The sequence below is a fragment of the Mytilus californianus genome, unplaced genomic scaffold (genome assembly GCF_021869535.1).
Source record: "Mytilus californianus isolate M0D057914Y unplaced genomic scaffold, xbMytCali1.0.p SCAF_17, whole genome shotgun sequence".
NCBI lineage: Eukaryota > Metazoa > Mollusca > Bivalvia > Mytilida > Mytilidae > Mytilus > Mytilus californianus.
In genome coordinates, this window is record NW_026262659.1 from 5,268,572 (window position 1) to 5,290,068 (window position 21,497).

General features: G+C 32.4%; 1 protein-coding gene across 1 annotated transcript in view; it reads right to left on the reverse strand.

Moving 5' to 3' along the window:
- Positions 1-756: 756 nt before the first annotated feature.
- Positions 757-21,497, reverse strand: part of LOC127726284 (glycine receptor subunit alpha-2-like) — a 53,866-nt gene continuing 33,125 nt past the window's right edge. The window contains exons 2-8 of the mRNA XM_052233598.1: positions 21,079-21,152; positions 15,846-15,913; positions 14,255-14,484; positions 13,570-13,652; positions 12,728-12,874; positions 11,081-11,481; positions 757-5,495 (exon numbers count right to left, since the gene is read on the reverse strand). Of these exons, the coding sequence (XP_052089558.1) occupies positions 5,316-5,495; positions 11,081-11,481; positions 12,728-12,874; positions 13,570-13,652; positions 14,255-14,484; positions 15,846-15,913; positions 21,079-21,152 (1,183 nt within the window). The 3' untranslated portion in view covers positions 757-5,315. The remainder of the gene's footprint in view (positions 5,496-11,080; positions 11,482-12,727; positions 12,875-13,569; positions 13,653-14,254; positions 14,485-15,845; positions 15,914-21,078; positions 21,153-21,497) is intronic.

Sequence of the window (21,497 nt, forward strand, 5' to 3'; positions counted from 1 at the left end):
TTTGATCTGTATTATGTGGTAATAAGCATTGTGTATAAGTTTCATAACATTTGGTTGAGGTAAACTAAAGTTAGAGAACCGAAACGAAATAATCAGCAATTTTTCCATTTGTAAAGGGCATAACTCTAGAACGGTTAAAGTGACGCCACCAAAATTCAAACTTGATCTGTGTTTAGTGGTAATAAGTATTGTGGATAAGTTTCATAATATTTGGTTGAACTTTGGGACGTACGGACGAACGGACGTACAGACGGACAAGGGTAAAACTTAATGCCCTCTCCGCTACGGCGGGGGCATAAAAATTATACGTCACCAAACGGTTTCAACAATGAGAAAATTATTGTACTTATTGTTTATCTGTTTTCTTCCTGAACATGTATTCAATATTTGCAACGTGACGTTGAGCAACCAGCAATCAACCATCAATCGATCTAGAAAGGAAACGAGATGGTTTGTGCGTAGGGAAAACTGATGTAACCCCACTACATTGTGTTCCTCTACCACATTAGACCATCTGAATTATGTGTTGTTCGTTGTTTCTCCTGGTTTTTCCGTCTGTTTTTCGATGAATTAAGTTGTTGATGGTTGGTGTGGTCTGTTAGAATATCCTATATTGTATTCTAATAGCAGCAGATATATCAGTACGATGTCTTAGAAATTACTTCTAAAACAGCAGATATATCAGTACGATGTCTTAGAAATTACTTCTGAACATACTTACCAATATGCAACAAAATCGAACACAAAGTAAAAAGATGATTGGTGAATGATTTTATTGTTTTAAAATGAAAATACAAAATAATCTGAAAACAGTTTCAACCATTTTTACAGAAAAAAATTATAACGATGGTAAACACTGCATAGATGATGAAAGAGACAAAGAAGAATTGGTCACGGTAAGTAGTTATCACTTGAATGGTATTGTGTTGGCTTTAAGACCATTATTAATGATTCCTGTTTTCGTTGTTCTCTTTAATTACTAGTATAGTGTTTTTTTCACTTTCTCATTCATTTCTAAGTTTTTATGGGGGTTGAAATAAACCCATCATAGATACCTGGATTAAAAGTTTGTACGCCAAACGCGAGATTCATCTACAAAAGACCAATCAGTGACGCTCAAATAAAAAAAGTTAAAAGGCCAAATAAAGTACGAAGTTGCAGAGCATTGAGGACCAAAAAATCCGAAAGGTTTTGCCAAATACAGCTTAGGTTATCTTTTCCTGGAGTAAAACATCCGTAGTATTCAAAGTTTTGTAAACAGTTTTGGAAACAAAAGAAAAGAGTTGAAATCAATTTTTGATGTTTTATATTAACTGATTTTTTTTTATGGAAAGAGTGATTAGGCCAGGTGCCAAAAGGTACTAGTAATATTTACAGTTTTCCGAACATCTGTTGACTTGTCCATAAGGGTATGGGTGTGTATTGGCTAAATTCTTGAGCAGTAATTTTATTGAATGTTTGATATATTTTTATACTTTTGCACTTAATATAAAAGATTGTGCAAAACGGTAGGGTGCGATTTTTTTATGTGACAAAACGTTATAAAGAACAAATATGGAAATTAATTGTGGTCTCTGGCCTTTAATAAACGCTTCAGAAACTTCGTACATGAAAAAAAATATTTGAATATATGCTTGTATGAAATGTGTGATTCAATATCAATGATCCATTCATGTTTTGTTAGTTGATAAAACGGTAAATATGTCCGATCCTGTACCCTTATCCCATGATATCTCAATTTTCTCAACGATGACGTAATGATATAATGAATACATTCATTTTTAATCTGACAGTGTTACATAAAATGATTTTATTTTTAAGCAAAAAGTATATAAATTGAATAGAAAATATGAAAAACCTAATATTTCCTATGATGAATCAACAATATTCCATTCTGTTCTCTTTACGTTTTTGATTCCCATTGCATTCTAATATATACATTGTAAAACAAAGGTTTCTTGGCTTGAGTATGACATCTATTTTACTAACTCTACAGTAGGTGTACACGGCAATTACAGATATCGGTTTCAATATCGTTTATTATCATTATTGTGCAATAATTAAATAATCGTGCAGTAACTACAATGTGGACAATGTAAAAAAAAAATCTAAATGATTAAATATTATAATAAAAATGAAAAATGGAATGTGACTACTTTATCTTGGATTTATCTATTCGTGATTATGTTGAAATATACATCAAAATATGTTACATCCAAATAAGAACATTAAACATTTCTGTGATCGTTATTGTGTACTATGATTAATCTCTGAATATAATGTCTGTTTTGGGTTTTACTTTCATGTACGGCATAATATTGTGACGAATGTCATATTTCTATTTTTTCCTGTTTGAATTAAATACATAATTCATAATTTTCCCCAAAATAATAAAATCTTATATACATTCATGTTATCAATTTAATATTTAATTACACAAAACGAAGAAGAAGGTAGTTAAAATTTATTTTGATTTCAATCTGATTAGAATTAGATCCCGCACACTCGCTCACTATGTTATGCCAACACAGCGACCAAACATAAAAAAGTGAGTGAGTGCGGAAATCTAATTTTACTTATATTGGTTAAAGTTATGTATTTCTATCCACATCAATGAGAATATAAGTAAACAAGAATTTTCTCCGTTTCTTTTTCAAAATGTTTTCAAGATTCAGAAATTCTTAAGGCATTGCTCCTTATCGTGTGGCAGGAAAGCTGCGCACAAACATAAAACTAATAGATAAAAAACTGTTTTCATTTTTCATGATTCTTACTGCTTTCATGTACTTCTTACAATCAGGTTTTTCAATTAGATATCTTATTTTCCTTTCCTACGTTTGTATGTAGATATTGTGTTGTATATTTCACATAAAAACAGACACACTAAATGTTAAATAGATGATGATATATCTATTAGATTACTAAAAGATATACATTTACACAGAATAATTAGCTCATTTTATATTTAGTCCTTTTATCATACATCTTCATATATCACAGTAAAAAATTGAAATTACACATTATTTAAAAATAAAACAATTCAAACATTCAACTCAATCATACATCGTGTCAGAAATTATATCTACTCTATAAATGTTTTCTACATCTTCTTTCATATTAACCATCAATGTCAGAAATTATATCTACTCTATAAATCTTTTCTACATCTTCTTTCATATTAACCATCAGTGAAAATGTTTCCAAAACTCGTACAGAAATAACATAAAAATGCTCATTATTTTTTTTGTGGAATACACAATGCATATTGGAACAATTAGAAGGCAGTTGTTACTACATGTGTATACTATGACCACTTGGTACATCTTATTAGTATACCCTTTTATGAAGTCCCTGCAAGACTTGTATATAGTTGCTTGCTTACTTAAACATTGCAAATGTTACGAATTTACAGTTTAAGAATGTTATTATATATCTACAGTTAAATATTTTCCGATACTTCTATGAATTTCCCATTTGATCTTTTTATCATTGAAAACAGCATCGAAATCATCCCTTTATCCTTGGTTGCTATAAGACGCTTTACCTATACAGGTGTTGCTAGGGTGCTCTCTTCGAAGTCCGCTTTCGAAGTATAAATAGTGGGTAGCTATTCCGTTCAAGTTGCCCGACCGTGCAAGGGCTGTATAGCCAGTCAAGGTCGTTAAAAACTTCCATTTGTTCAAGTTGTCATTTGTACCGAAGACAGCAGACAGTGAACATCGGAAAGGTTGGAAAGGAAGTAGTTTACAGCAGGTAGAATTTTTAGTTTAAGTGAAGTGAAGTGCTTGGAACCTGCGGACAGAATATAGAAAGGCTGAGACAGTTGGTTCGGTACAGATTGTCCAAACAGGGCTGGCGCTAGGGTTTTGCGTCTCACATCTCTCACTATTGCAGTGAGTGTTTGCTGACAGACCATGCCTTAGTGCTACCCTGTTGTTCTGACAGTTTAAGACATATTTGTTTAATAAAGTTTCATACGAAAGTTTACACCAGTTCAAATAGTTTCCATACATTCGTTTTAATAGGTTCCATACATTTAGGTTTCAGCCTATAGTTCCAAACATTTGGTTTTAAACAAGTATCAGACTGAAAGGGTTTTAGACAGTTTAATTTACAAGGTTCGGGTTAGGTTGATAGGTGTTGAAATTCGTTTTATGAAGTATTTGTTTTATATTAAGTAGTATAGCGTAAACTGTTTGACTTTAAAAATTTTGCATTTACTCTTCAGATCCCAGGAAACTGGTACGAACCCGAGGATAAAAATATTAAAACGCCCTCGCCCGGTTACACGTAACACAAATTACACTTTCTACTGAAAGTATCTTCACACATTGCAAATTACACTTTCTACTGAAATTATCTTCACACATTGCAAATTACACTTTCTACTGAAATTATCTTCACACATTGCAAATTACACTTTCTTCTGAAATTATCTTCACACATTGCAAATTACACTTTCTACTGAAATTATCTTCACACATTGCAAATTACACTTTCTACTCAAATTATCTTCACCAGACACACATTCTTTACGAGAAAAAAATAAAAAATTAAATGTTAACTGATAGAAAAATAAAAAGGTTGGGGTCATAAACACCTTTTATCTAAGAGGTAACACGAGTTTACTGTAGTTTAGTACAAGTTCTCGAGACCAACAGCACGAGGTGACTGTAGATTGAAACATGTTCTCAACCAACAACAGCTGTCCTTGTTCAGCATTAACTGTCTGTGAAGTTTTGAATATCAAGTATTATTACATGTAATCTAAACGGATTGCATGGTTCTGCTCTAAGAAACCATAGAATTAACAACAGTTTCTCGTTATTAATTTGTTTATTCTTTTGAAATATCAATAGATTCAAATTTATTAAATCTTAAAGTCAGAAAAATTTAAGATATTCAAGCAGAACTTAAAGAATTCTATCTATAAAGAAAATTTCTAAAACATTCTTTCATGGACGACACATATTCAATGCTGATTTATGAGAAAAAATTTATCTTATTAGCTTTTAAGTAACAATATTTAGGTACATGTTTATCGAACAATACCGATTTGCATTGCATATTGAATATCTGTGCGTATATATTACCACTAGAGACATATACGTGTAATACAATATGTCCCTGTAATTACTCTTAAATCCATCACTTTATCATTTATAAAGCTAGAAGCAAGCAACTTGTATTTCAACAACACCATTGCTGGAAAGCTCTTTGATATAAGTACCATATAGTCATCTCTGCACATAGAGCCCTGTATTTATATCACATGTTTTCAGGAAGGATAACGTTCATTGACTACTTCTCAGCTGTCACAAATAATGTGTCCAATAGAAGACATTGAACATTGCAAAGAAGAATGGAAATAAGAATCTGGAAGCTACGTCCAAATACATGGCTTGTATGTGCCCTGGTGTCCTATTCATGGACTTTGATAGTGTTGGATCTGTATCTGGGTTTAATCTCATTTCTCCGTTTTCACCAATCACTACCTACAATAAATGATTAAGATAAAAATAGTAGAGATTTAGAAATTTAAGAAATTTCAATTATTTAACGAAGAATAAAAAAGTATTTTGGATAACATTTCTGTTTTACACATTGTGGATATAACGTTCATGAATGTATCACAAGCCAAGAAGCCCGCACTCAAATGCTGACATGAAATCTCATTAATACGGTCGTCTTCCATAAACCAACTGCTGCATAAAATGTTAAAATTGTCCGAAACACCTATATTTTTCTACATCAGTTGGCCCAATGCAGATTTTGCACAGGTTTTTAGAATTGTTGGTTTTAACCTCTTCAACTTTGCACTTAAATTGACCTTCTAACTATTTTGATTCTAGCGCCACAGATGACTTTTATGTCTGTCGACAAAAGTTTAAAGACCAAACAGCCTATTGTTGATGCGCATCAACTAACGCAACTTGGTAGTGACATAAAAGCTCTATGACGTTGTTTTTTAGCCATGAAAAAAAACATCAAATTATAACGTCCTATTTCGCGTTTTTCACGGATTCCAACATGGTGTACGCTTAAAACTACGTCTTCCAAGAAAAGTGGAATTAAGCGTCGCACTGATACCTAGTGGAAATTAAACACAAATGGACACAAAAGATACTACACTATCTGTAACCTCCGTTCTAATAAAAATAATAATAAAAATATAAATTTTGAACTCGGCTTTTTGCATTTGCGCCGATCTGCATTTCACTTTTTTTCTTTCACTTGCGCCGATTTTGTCTTTCATTTGCGCCGATTGTGTACAGGTAAATTATAGGTGAAAGTTATTTTTTTATTTATCATATAAACCTCTTCCGTTAGCCAGTTGTACATATGTTATGAATTGTCAATTATAACATGTATATAACTGTTGTCCCCTGCTCACAAAGGGGAGGTTCGAGTAGAATTTCGAGCAGGATAAGTCAATTTAAAAGATATGTGTGCACTCTGTTTACTTCTACTAAAATCACAGAGTAAAATTCTATTTACAGCATTTCAAAGCACCACAATAAAATCCATAAAAATGTAATACTAGTACAATGAATAATTATCTTGTCGAGAATTCATATGCCACACATCTGATATATTCCTTTCTTGTCATTTTATCTTTTCTATACTTGTTGTACTTGCCAATAACGAAGTCCATCTTTTCTTTTTCGTGTCAAAACGAAGTTCTCGAACAATATGACCAAAATTATCTTAAACATAAGGGAACACTATTTATATCCATATATTACCATGCAATATACAGTACATTCTAGGTTTACTACATGTACATGTTTTTACTCGTATAGCAAATAAAGTATCGGGGCTAGTGATAAAAAAAATAAAATAGGCGCTAATGAAAGAATCAAATCGGCGCAAATTAAAGATCGAAATTTTATTTTAAATCGGCGCAAATCTCGTACGCCCGTGTAACTTTACACTGGTAAATTTATATGACTTACACTTAAAATTTTAACTTAATATGTGATTTTCAAAACTGAGTTTTCAGAAGGTTAGGCCGATAAACAATACCTTCTAGAAGTTTCGATATACTGTGATTACTGGCAACGTATGCATGTTGAGATTAACTTATTTCTTTAAGATTCTCGTAAAATAATGGTGATCTTTCAATGAAGTTAAATTTTATCTATACTGCTTAATTGACAAAATCTTATAGTAAAAATAAAAATGATAAAGGTTCAATGTCTTTTGTCATTTGTTTCATTTCAAATTGTCTCAAGGAGAAATGATAAAGATTTCGCCTGATCTCACAGAAGCTTAAGGCAAAAAATATAAGAAATTAATATACTAAGTGAATGTGAATTAAAATAAAAATTTACGGTTTTTAAAACTAAACTTGTTGTAAATTTAACTTATGACAAAAACAATTGCTTCAAGAATAAGATCCAACATAAAATTTCTCACTTTCAAAAAGCTACAATGACCGGAAAGATTGAAAACAAATTTCGATTTTCAATGCCGGCAATCTATACATACTACATTGTCTTTGTTTTAATTTCCAAAATGAGCTATTTAGATTCATAATATTTTATCCTGTTTTGAGAAATACTTTATAGTTTTCAACGGAAAATTATTTCTTAGATTCTAAATCAATTTTTGAATTAAAAATTTATTTGTATTTTATATTTACTATCTCGTTTATTCAAAACACGTGAGGTAGAAATAAGGCCACACCAATTTGATTAATAGTTCTTTGGATTTTCCCGCACCTGTTTTGGAGAAATTGACTTTTCAATAAAAAAAAATAATTACCGCTTCCTCCAATTTTTGGGCCGCATGCCGCTCTAAATTTAGTTTATCCTTGACATTTTTCTTTTTTCTTTTAGACGTGTTTCTTGTGTATATATTGTCCGATCGATTCAAACGCACGTGTGATAAATCGATTTGTAAATAAAAGGTCAAAAATCGGGATGCCAACGTGAAGTTGTGTCAGATCATTGCCGAGGACAAGTAGTTATTAAACACACAGTTATTTTAAACGCGTTTCGTTTTACCTATGAAGACCTGTTCTAGGAGACAAAAATAAAAAATCTTTCGTTAGGTGACCACGATCACATCAGTACTTGTCATACCCGATTATTGTTTCAACAGACATAGTCCGAGATTACTCTGACGTCCAACGGCTGTTTTGCCAGTCAAGATGGGGCGCTGTTGTCCCACGGCCCCAGCTTGTCCTGCAAAACCAAAACAGCCGTTGGACGTCAGAGTAATATCGGACTACAATAGGCATAGAAAGAGCTATCTGTCTTGGATGAAATTAATATTAAATTCACACGAGTTTTTGAAAAATGACAGATGAATCTTTTTTTGATAAAAACCTCATATCCCCTTGTTAGTCTATTGACATGCAATCAGAACTCTTTTGTAAGGGAAATTTTAAGAGTTCCAACGTTCGAGACCAAAGTGGTGGTATTGAGATTGACATGCTAATAATAATTAGGGATGTGTTATTGGTGCAACTACTTACAGTTTGAAATATATTGCAGGTTTCAGGGACAAAAGGAAAAAGTATTTTGCTAAGTCAGAATAATGCATGTGAATGTGGTTAACGGTATTTTAAGGGAATGTTTTAATAAATTGAAATCTACATGCATAGCAATATAAGTATCTTACTGAGGATGTTGTTGAACTATTCACCTTACTCATTATGTTGATCCTATTATGGATAAATAGTTCCAACTGGATGTCAAGCAGCCAATAAACAATCATTACCATGTAATAAAAACAACTATATCAAAAGATAATTAATATTTTTCTAGGGTATTTTTTGGAATATATACACATATTTTAATTGTATTCAACACATTTCATTTAAATTTACCTCACTAACATAATTCCTCTTGCTAAACTGCATCTGCTATGCTTCCTTAATATATACGCATGTATGAATTTAATTTTTAATGAAAATTCACGCAGTCAAAGCTTATTTGACGAAAATAATCAAAATTATACTAAACCAAAGCGAACCAGAAAGTTGGGTATGGTACAGAATGTACTACAGGCACAAATACATCAAATTACATGCAATAGAGCATGATTGTCTTCCTTTTTCTTTGAAGTAACCAGTTTTACATGTACATAAAATTCCAAATCGCACAATTTAAAAAAAAATATTATACCGCTCGCTCCACTTGTAGAGCGCCCGCCTCAACAAAACTGATTTTCAAGAAATAAATACAATCAAAAAAATTTCGCTCGCTCGCCCCTTATTTTTTGGAGCTTTTGTCCAAAGAACTAAAAATCAAATTAGTGTGGCCTAACGGGGATCGTATTTTATGATAGGCTAAATGGATGTAAAACGTTTTAGAATCAAAAACTTTAATTCATATATTATACATATAATTTTCTTATATTTTAAATATTCAGAAATAATGAATCCACAAACTAGATGGGGGGTCCTAGATGGAATAATTTGTATACGCTCGTCTTAGTCGGGACACATAATGGTATAAAGAAGTCCGTCCATGCTAATGTCTATCCGTCTGTCAACAGTAACTAAAGAGTGCGCTAGGGCGAAGTTCTGAAATTGACGCGACAAAAAAACCCACACATCTAGTCTAATATAGTCAATGAGTCTGTAAGTTTGCCAGTGTCATCTTTCATTTCTCTTTTTATTTTCAATGATTTTGCTAATGAGAAGGAGAGGACAAAAACAGACTTTCCTTTCTAAAGCGTCGTAAAAGGTTATTTCGAACAATTTTTCATTCCGACGGATGGTGTTTCTTAAGGTTAATTTTGTGCGGCAACAACATCATGAGATCTAATACTGATACATACATGTGATCTCTTGTATTACCGGATAATAAAGTAGGTGAATCTAGTTGTTATTCTTGATTCTTGAAAATTTAAATGTGGGTTTCAAACGTCCAATTTGCAATTTTTTTCAAACAGTGCGCCAGCAAGGAAAACTTGTACTATGACGTCAGATTCAATGTTCTGAAGAAAGACAACTCTTTTCTTCAAAACGAACGAGAAAAAAACATGAAAATTAATCATTACTTTTTTGAAAGGTCGGTGACATATTCATTTTTTTGCTTTATTTTGAAGAGTACACATGGCACTTTCCTTCTTGAAATTTTTATGAAAAAATCACTGGTAGATATTTTTTAATACTTGAAACGTTTTTCATTCTTCCGTTTTACTTTTGGCGGGAATGAAATAAATCATATTTTTTAAGATCAAAACAATAAGAGTCTTAAACTCTTGAACCTGTATTTGATAGACACAAATCTACTGTTTAACATGAAACAAGAATTATGCTTGTAGGTTTGATATAATGGGATTTTTTGAGAGTTTAAATAACAAGCAAATATCATGTTGATATTCGGGAAAACACGAAACTGAGGTTGCTATAGTGACAAAACTAAGTCGGTGACCCCCAATTTTTTTTATCAAATTTTGTTCCTCAAATCATGAAATATCTTCACACAAAATTTTAAGGAAAAATCACTGGTAGAACTGAATAGGCTGTTTGGTCTTTAACGCTCGCCTGGCGTGCTTATTATAATACTGCTGCTGTGACGGCTTTTTACACATTAATATCATAAAAAATATTAAAGCAACTTCATTTTAAATTCTATGATAAAAACGCTTTATATCATTGTGTGTGTGTTAATGTTGTCGGCATAATGAACTAAACTTTTGTAAGGAAGTACTACTTAAAAATAGGAAATGACCACACATAAAGCAGCAATAAGTATTATACCAACACATAAAGCAGCAATAAGTATTATACCAACACATAAAACAGCAATAAATATTATACCAACACATAAAGCAGCAATAAATATTATACCAACACATAAAGCAGCAATAAATATTATACCAACACATAAAGCAGCAATAAATATTATACCAACAAATAAAGCAGCAATAAGTATTATACCAGCACATAAAGCAGCAATAAGTATTATACCAACAAATAAAGCAGCAATAAGTATTATACCAACACATAAAGCAGCAATAAGTATTATACCAACACATAAAGCAGCAATAAGTATTATACCAACACATAAAGCAGCAATAAGTATTATACCAACAAATAAAGCAGCAATAAGTATTATACCTCTGCTGATTTCGTCTTCTTTTTCTTTGTTGATATTCGAGGTAAAATTGGAATATCTTTTAATCTAAATGCTCTATTTAGGTCTCTGCGACTTAACACATTAGCAACAGCGAATTCAATCAAGGCAGCAAATACAAACAGTAAACAAGTGGACATCCAAACATCAATGGCTTTTGTGTACGACACTCGTGGAAGTGAGGCGTTGACCCCTGAACTTTGTGTTACCATAGTAAGAACTGTCAATACACCTAACGATATTCTTCCTGGAACTGCTCCGACATTTAACCAGAATGACATCCAAGAAAGAAATACAACAAACATACTGGGAATGTACATTTGTACGATATAATACTTAATTCTCCGTTCTAAAATAATGTCTGCTATTAAACAACTGTGACCACCTGAAAAAGAAAATATTCACTCTTTCAATGACGTAGATGTCACTTACATATATTTGGAAAACGTAAAGCTCACCTGTTAAACTAGACAGATTTTAGTATGACAATAACTAAAGCAACAATTTTCTCATACAAACTGATCTTAAAAAATAAATGGCGGTTCGTTTTAAGCCATTTTGTTATATCTCTCCATGTTATCATTTGACCTCGGCTGCTCAAATGTTTGTCGAAAGTGTGCGTTCAACAAAGCAGAAAGACCTTTTTACTGAGATTTAAATCTAAACGTTTTCCTTCTTTAGAATTTCAAGTATAAAGTGAAAACAATTTGAGATGAGTAAAGATGAAAAACCTAAGAGATTTGTTATGATTGGCATTGCCAATACGACATCTATCCACCTGATTCCACATTATAAGGGATATAAATCCTTTGTGAAAGTGACCATAGGTCACCGCAATTTATCCAAGTTGGACAACGATACAATCTTAATATGTTTGTACAAATATTGATTTGGTTCGGCGATTCCCTGACTTTTTATACATTCTAAATTATTTTCCATGTACGTATGAATGAGGATCCTGATTTGGGGTCACTCATTTCTTTATTCTTAATTTGTTCTGTCATTTTTCTCTTTTCGATATATTTTAGCACTCCATTATTCTCTATTCTTTATTTTTTCAGCCTATTTTTCTCTTTATTCTTCATATTGTTTGTCCTTTATTCTGCACTTTTTACCAATTATGCTCTATTCTGTAAACCCCATTCAAACCCCCATGCATGAAATTAAATCCGTTACTACAAATGAAGCGATGTTAAATTTCCCTTATTTAGATCTACATAAGTGTAGCATGATTAAAAGGCCTTCAGGGGATAGATGCAAATACAATGACGTATATCCCACATTTGATTGTATATATATGTTAGTTGATATGACATTCACAGCTTATATTTGTTGTCAGTATTTCAATTAAGTATGACTGAATATTTGCGAAAAAACACGTGTTGACTGTCATAGGCCCCTCAATGGTAATAATTCAGTGGCGGATCCAGAACTTTTTGTAAGGGGGGCCCGCTGACTGACCTAAGGGGGGCCAGCTCCAGTCACGCTTCAGTGATTCTCTATATAATCAACCAAATTTTTCCCACGAAAGAGGGGCCCGGGCCCCCCAGCTCCCCCCCCCCCCTGGATCCGCCTCGGGGTATTTCTTGATATAGGTAATAAAGAGGTACATAATTTTCATAATTACTTACTTTTGTCTCGTCTAGTTCTTGACTCATTTCTTATATTTACATTTGTTATAGTAAATTGTGGCAATTCCACGTCTTCATTTTTTACAACAGGTCTGTGTTGACCAGTGGCCATCCATCTCAGTTTCAAACTCTTTTCACTTAAACTGACTGTAAGATTATCAATTAAGAATATACTAATTGTTTTAGAGTGAAAATACTAATTGTGACATGTTGATGTAGTACATGTTAGTACAGAAACAGATTTCTAAAACTATAACATAATGCAAACTTTCCAATTGATATAGTATAAAATATTTTGTAAACCCCATGTATAACATTTTGTAATTTTTAATTTGAGTAAACCGGTATTTTTTCTAGGAATATATATATAAGATGTTTTGTGGTCGCCATAACAAAGTGGTTTTTCATTACACAGGCAACATGCATACCATATTTCCATGAAATATGTGTTCCGTTTTCCCGCCAGATTTGATCGATAACAAGATAAAAACAAACGTAATTTACTGATTTTGACAATGCAACAGTACGCATGCGTAGTAGGATATCCCACCGGAGAACATTGCAACTCTACTGGTTCTATCATTTTTGTTCATGGAGAAAAAAAAAACCGTTTTCATAAATGAGCAGTAAATAATAATGCAGACACAACGAAATGTCAAAGGAGATAGGGAAGGATAATTTTGTTAATGGCGAATCGGAGAGAAAAACAGATAAACAAGTCATTTAATTCAGTACAGAAATGTTCACTCGACAGTTCGAATTTTTGGCAAACGCAAATATGATTTGAGGTATTCCAAAAAAATTAATTCACCCAATACATGGGAAACAACATGTGTACTTACAACTTTCCATTTCAATAGAGCATGTCTGACGATCAAACGGATAATTCTTTAATTGCATAGGGCAATTAAGCTTCAAGGACACTCTGCAAATAAAAAAGGCAACACTTGTTACTACTGCTAGTGTATTGGAGCATTACAAACGTGTTACTACTGCTAGTGTATTGGAGCATTACAAACGTGTTACTACTGCAAGTGTATTGTAGCAATGTTATAAGAAGATATTAAATTACCTTGTAAATTTCCTTGCATTAAAGACACATATCAAATAATCTTGCAGTATATATGACATATATTATATTACCTTCAGTATATGATACATTTCATTTGTAAATGACCTTGCAGTATATGGAAAATATTAAGTCACCTTGTAGTATATGACACATATTAAATAACCTTAGAGTATATGACACATATTAAATAACCTTGCAGTATATGAAGCATATCAAATAACATTGCAGTATATGACATATTAAATAAACTTGCAGTGTATGACACATATTAAATAACCTTGCAGTATATGACACATATTAAATAACCTTGCAGTATATGACACATATTAAATTATCTTGCAGTATATGACACATATTAAATTACCTTGCAGTATATGACACATATTAAATTACCTTGCAGTATATGACACATATTTTTAAAATAACCTTGCAGTATACGACACATATTAAATTACCTTGCAGTATATGACACATTTCCTCCTAAGTTGGCACTCAACATCTTATTGGGTACAAAAACGGAATGGAGTCTGGCTTCTTTTTCATTTGGAAAATAGATATCTGGTAACCATAGCTTCTCCATACTTTTATGATCAAAGGAAACTTTGTGACTAGATGACTTCATAATCCACTGTATGTATCTCTCGTCATGCCAATACAAGTGGAGAAAAATACCAACCGTGAAATCCTGAAGGTACCAAAAATTAAAAAAAACATCATTTGTATAATAAACCTCTTTTAAAAATAGATAAGAAATAATAGTAAAATAAATGGGGAATGTGTCCATGGGACACATATGATGCCCTGTTTGCATATAACGTTATACAGGGACATAACTCAAGGACGGTAAAAGTGACGCTACACAAATTCATACTTGATCTGAGTTTTGTGGTAATAAGCATTGTGTATAAGTTTCATAACATTTGGTTGAGGCAAACTTAAGTTAGAGAACGGAAACGGAAAATTCAGCAATTTTTTTTCCATTTGTAAAGGGCATAACTCTAGAACGGTTAAAGTGACGCCACCAAAAATTAAACTTGATCTGAGTTTTGTGGTAATAAGCATTGTGTGTAAGTTTCATAACATTTGGTTGAGGCAAACTAAAGTTATAAAACGGGAACGAAACATTCAGCATTTTTTTCATTTGTAAAGGGCATAACTCTAGAACGGTAAAAGTGACGCAACCAAAATTCAAATTGATCTGTGTTTTGTGGTAATAATCATTGTGTATAAGTTCATAACATTTGGTTGAGGCAAACTAAAATTAGAGAACGGAAAACAATTTCGGGACGTACGGACGTACGTACAGACGGACAAGGGTAAAATTTAATGCCCCTCCACTACGGCGGGGGCATTAAAATAAGTAAGAAATCGAATTGTTGATTACCTAAATGTACTGTGCGAGAAACTCTTGGGTACATTGTAGTCAAGGTTGTTAAACTTTCCGTAATAGTAAAGTATGTAATACGGTTAAATACATGTACCAGGAAGATATAGTTTAATGTAATTGCCAATGAGGCGGGTAAATGCACGTTAATATCAAATACTTGCAGTCGATATTCCTTTTTAATACCTACAATACTTCATTCAAATCAACATTTCTAAATTAGATTTTATCATGACACCACACTTTTAAATGATTTCATTAGTCTAATTTATCTGAAGAAATAAACTACTTCCTAAACGTAAATTTCTAAACATCTTTGATACCGAAATCTAGTAAATCTGAATTAAAGATATCATCAAATTGAAAAAGATAAACTTAACTGCTGAAAAAAATTCAAATTTAATTCCTATGACGTAAGTGCTTACATTGAAATAAATTGATGTACTATAAATTGTACAGGATCAACTTAAATCTGCACTGTATCATCGTTAAGAGATAAGAAGGGCGGGTTCGATTAGCTTAATATGTGTTTTGTAGGAGTTTTGAAAAGTTAGGTCTTATTCAACAGATTAAAAAGATGATAAATAAGCGTATTATTATAATTAGATAGATATCTCAGAGGTATTCAACGTCGAATTAAGAGATAAAGAGCGTAGACTTACCATATTGGCTTCATTTATTGAATCAAAACTGTCAATATTCAGTTCACAATCGACGATTATCGCACTTCCTAAAATCAATAAAATACAATATAAAATTAAAACCAAAGTAGGTTATTCGAACGCAACATTTTATACACCTAATTTACCCTTTGTAAAAACCAAATTCAAACTTGTTGACCTACTGATCTTAAACACTTTTGATATCTTTCAGTTTGTTGTCCAATCTGAAAACCAACCTCCAAATCAAGGAAAACAATCATAGAATAAAGACATGCAAAATTTGCTGCGTTCGAAAAATAGCATTGCGACGCTTTACTCAAAGTCGGAAAAATGTTTGCAAATAAAATTGAGATTGGAAATGGGGAATATGTCAAAGAGACAACAACCCGACCAAATAGCAGACAACAGCCGAAGGCCACAATGGGTCTTCAACGCAGCGTGAAAATCCCGCACCCGGAGGTGGTCCTCAGCTGGCCCCTAAATAAAATTGTGTACTAGTTCAGTAAAAATAGACGTCACACTAAACTCCAAAACATATTAATGAACTAAAATTAAAAAAACATACAAGACTAACAAAGGCCAGAGGCTCCTAACTTGGGTCAGGCGCAAAAATGCGGCGGGGTTAAACATGTTTTGTGAGATCTCAACCCTCCCCCTATACCTTTAGCCAACGTAGAATAAAGAAACACATTGCAATACGCACAGTAAAACTCAGTTTAAAAGAAGTCCGAATCCGATGTCAGAATAGGTAACAAAAGAAACTAAGCAAAATAACAATGATACATAAAATGAACAAAGGACTACTAGCAGTTACTGACATGCCAGCTCCAGACATCAATTAAACTGATTGAAAGATTATGTCTTCATCATATGAAAATCAAGTACAATCCCTCCCGTAAGGGGTTTAGTATCATACCATCATAAAATATATGAGAAGAACATAACCCGTATCATGCCAATAACTGGTTTTAGAATAAATGTGTTTATTTCCGATGCAAAGACCCTATGAGTGAATCAATATTAATACCAAAATATGCAATCCTTAATGACTTGACAACGGTATCGTAACTATATCCTTTCCGAATAAGTATGTTTAAAGGTTTGGCTAGCTATTGAGGTGAATGCCGACATTTTTGTGCTTTGTACGGAATATTACCATAAAATATTGGATGTGAAATACCTGAACGTATAAGATGTCTGCATGTTTATTTATATTTACGAATGATGTCCTTGTACCGATGATAAAATTTAGTAAATGTTTTGACTAGTTTGTGATATCGAAAACCCTGGTGTAATAATTTTTCAGTAATACAGAGATTTCTTCCGTTGAAATCAAATACGTTGTTACATACACGAGCGAATCGAACAAGTTGAGATATATAAACACCATAAGATGGTGACAAAGGAACGTCACCATCTAAAAATGGATAATTAACAATAGGAAATGAAAAATCATCTCTTTTATCATAAATTTTGGTATTAAGCTTCCCGTTAAAGATATAGATATCAATATCCAGGAAAGGGCAGTGTTCATTGTTAGTATTAGCTTTTTTTTAAAGTCAGTTCGGCAGGATAAATCTCTTTAGTGTACATACTGAAGTCGTCATTATTGAGAGCCAATATATCATCTAAATATCTAAAAGTGTTATTAAATTTTTGAATCAGATGTTGTTTCGATGGGTCTTTGCTAAATTTAGTCATAAATTGTAACTCATAACAATACAGAAACAGGTCCGCAATAAGTGGTGCACAGTTAGTCCCCATGGGAATTCCGATAACCTGACGATATACGGAATCTCTATAGCGAACAAAAATGTTATCTAGTAAAAATTCAAGGGCAGTTATAGTATCAAAGCAGGTCCAATTGACATAGTTCTTTTGTTTGTTGTTACTAAAAAATGACCTAAAAGAGTTTGAACATATATATTCGCATTCCGACTTTTTTAATCAGGTGTGTGAATTTTTTCTTAATAAGATTATGAGGCAAAGTGGTATATAGGGTAGAAAAATCAAAACTTTGAACAGATTCGAAATCACAAATATAAGCATACAATTTATCAAGTACTTCCAACGAATTTTTGACCCTCCAAAAGTAATTAATTCCACTATTTTTCCTTATTTGAACAATTTATTACCAGGTTTTTTATTGTACCAAGTGTACTAGTAAGTATAACAGATAGTATAGTAGTGGGACAATGGCTTGAAGACGAAATAAATCTATATTTGTAAGGAGTTTTGTGCAGCTTCGGAAGACAGTACGTAGTTGGAACTTTCATTGTATTTGGTGCTGTTTGTAAAGAGGTAGCTAAAAGTTTATGTTTGTTACAGATGTTATTTTCCGAAAATGGAGTTAGTTGGAATGCTGGTGAATTCGTGATTTCCTTTTGTAGAACTTCATTGTAAAATTTACGTCAAACAATAATGAAAGACTGATAAAAACGTACAATACCTAATTCATTGTACATGTAACGTGTTTTCGATAAAAAAAAACCTTCGATAGGAACGCCCTAGACTCTAGTTTGGGAAGTCAAAAAATTAGACTTTTGTATTCGAAAACAAGTGTTCTTACTTGATTCTACAGGACATCAATCAAAATTTTATATGTTATACCAAATAGTTTTTGTGGTTATTATACAATTATTGACTTTTGATGAGGTTGATACAATGATTTATCAACCCCAGAGATATGATATCCAACGAGGCCAACGGCCGAGGGTAAATTTCATATCTCTGGGGTTGATAAATCATTGTATCAACTGAAATCAAAAGTCAACAGTTGTTTTATTATATGACTTTTCCTCGTTCTCCAATTCTCTATAATTTGCTCAAGATACTTTTAAAACTGTTCCCTGTTTTTATATTAAATATATCATCTGCTTTTGCAGTGGCTTATTTTCATAAGTTGAAATATTCAATAAAGTTTACTAAAAAAATACACCGAAAGCAAGAAGAAGAGAAAAAATACACCGAAAACATACAGAAGAAGAAAAAAAGAAAAAACACGGGAATTTACATGACGTCAAAAACCTACGTCATTGACGTTGCCTTGGAAAATCTGTATCTAGGTACATGGACGCTGTTCAAAATCTTATATTAACCTCTCGTGATTTTTGCCGCGGTGAATATAATGTTTTATGAAAGAGGATTTTCTATGCTTTTAGCCAATGAGTAAACAGAAAATTTATAGTCATATAATAAATTATATTATTAACTAAAGGAATTCACCTTAGATCCCTCTTTTTCGCGGCTTAGTAAATTTATTGACAAAGGTTATATATTAGTTGTTCAATTCTTGCATCTGTTAATTTTCTTAAATGAGAATCAACTCATCAATTTTTAGTTCGAGGCATGCATGAAGTTTTTCTTTAATTTTTTTGCATTAAAATTCTGTGCAAATTTAGTCTGGGCATTGTACACAATCTATCATCCTACTGTTTCTGACGTCCCCGTATGAACAGTATAAGCTGGCCACATGTCCATATGCCTGTCCTTAGCCAGGAGACTTTGTATTTTCATAAACACGTGTCTTAGCGAAATAAAATTGCCATTTCACGATGAACGAACAATTAAAAATTTCTTGCACGTTGATCTTTTTACCGATTTCACGAAACACGGTGAATAACGAACCTTTTTCACGGCTGCACGTAAAATAAAAATGGCAAAACACGTTGCACGAAAATAACCCTTTACCACCCTCTTAAATACGTAATGTTTTCCTTGATGTATTTGGTGTTGATGGCACATCTTTGATGTAGAGATATTTACATGTACTACATGCACGCAAATTCAGACTTCACCAACTTACAACCAACAATAATTGCAAAAACCATACAAAAACGAGCAACAAATATCCAGACTCAAGCCAGCAGCCACTCGCTATCAGCTACTCTGCAAGCAGCCAGTTTTCATATATGTCTAAACAAATAGGCCAGAGCGACTGATGTGGTTCAAGCACAAAATGTTGTGGAGTAAGACTACGTTCATGTTTCTATGCGAAGTTTCCCTCTGTTAGTTGTTACTTATTTCTACAGAATCGCTTTACCACATTACAGCATACATGCATGTATTGCTAAACATAAAATATCATCAAAGACAGTAGATAATACACAGAAAGCTTTAATGAAAATATTTTACTGGATATCCCAGTGATTCGAACGGTTATAAAGTGTTTTCATATAAATCTTTCCAAAAAATCTCTTCTGTAACCACAATTAGTCAGTGTTATTAAATAAGCATTAATAACGGATGTCTATATTGGAGAAACAAGCCCTGATCAATCCTTTACAATGATGTACAGTAGACATATCATATTCAGATAACTAAGCATTATCGACAACGTTTCTATAATAAATTCTGACAAAACCTATTGAAAAATCGTCCATCAAAGTTAATTTTCCAGGCAGGTCATCATACCAATCAAAGCTTCCTTTCATACTTATTTCGTAAATGTTTAAGACCAATCCTTGGCGGAAAAATTAACAAAAAGACCATTAAACTGATGCCAATCGTCTTTCAATTAATAACCATCGAGCAGAAACTAATGTCTTTCGATGTACGATATATTATGAAAGACTTTCCAACAAAAAAGATGTTTCTTAGTCATTCGTTTTCTCAGTAGAATGTATCCCTTTTTCGGCATATTTTAAAAGAGCATGTACAAAGACAGGTTAATGAATCATAGTTTTTTTTCTGTTTACTTTGCCAGTTGTTACCTTTATCACAGTCATTTTCAATTTATATTTCTTTGCATCGGTTGATTTGTTACCTTAACATGTAAATCTCATCTGTTTTTGTTACACAGATATGTTATATGAAAAACATGAGAGGGAAATATACCGTATTATGTATCACGAATTGCAGTTGTTCGTGTGTCTTCTAAACGTAATCACACATCTTTCTTTAAACTTTAAGATTTAATGAAAACAGGAGACATTTTGCCTGGACTGCAATACAAAACTATAAGACGAAGAAGCACAGGCAACGCCATGACAGGAAGCGTAAAGGAAGAAAAAATGACTCCATCAGGAATTTACAGTGAACTCAAAGCCCCCAGTTCCAACTAACAATGTATCCATCACCAAGCTATCAATTGATCCCGATCCATACATTTGAGTAAAGAAGGTACGAACTATCCCCGAATAGAAATCTAATGTCATACTTTAAAACCCTATATTATAATAGAAGACAGGTAGGAATAAATAATTGAAGTAATATTTTATTGATAGTAACATACCATTTTCTGGCGCTGGAGGAACTTTTCCAATTTCTTTGAGCACAAATGCGTGAACATCATGATTTAAAAACGTTCTGAAAATAAAAGAAAATATTTCTTTTTAATATGCAGCATCATTAATATGACACAAGAGTCATTGCTGCTTCTCAAATATATACATGTCGTGTCATTCTAGTATGTCATTATATCGTCAACTCACTGGATGATACGCCCATTTGTAAATTGTTAATATTTGAATCAATAAAATACATGTACTAATAATCATGAATTCATACAAATGTTGGTAATCTTATCATTATTTAAAAAAAAAAAAGAATGACTAACAATGTAATATAGAAGCCAGTAACCAGCACTGTCATGATTTAAATGTTATCATGTCACAACAAAGAAATTACATCGATCACATTGTTACCATTTGT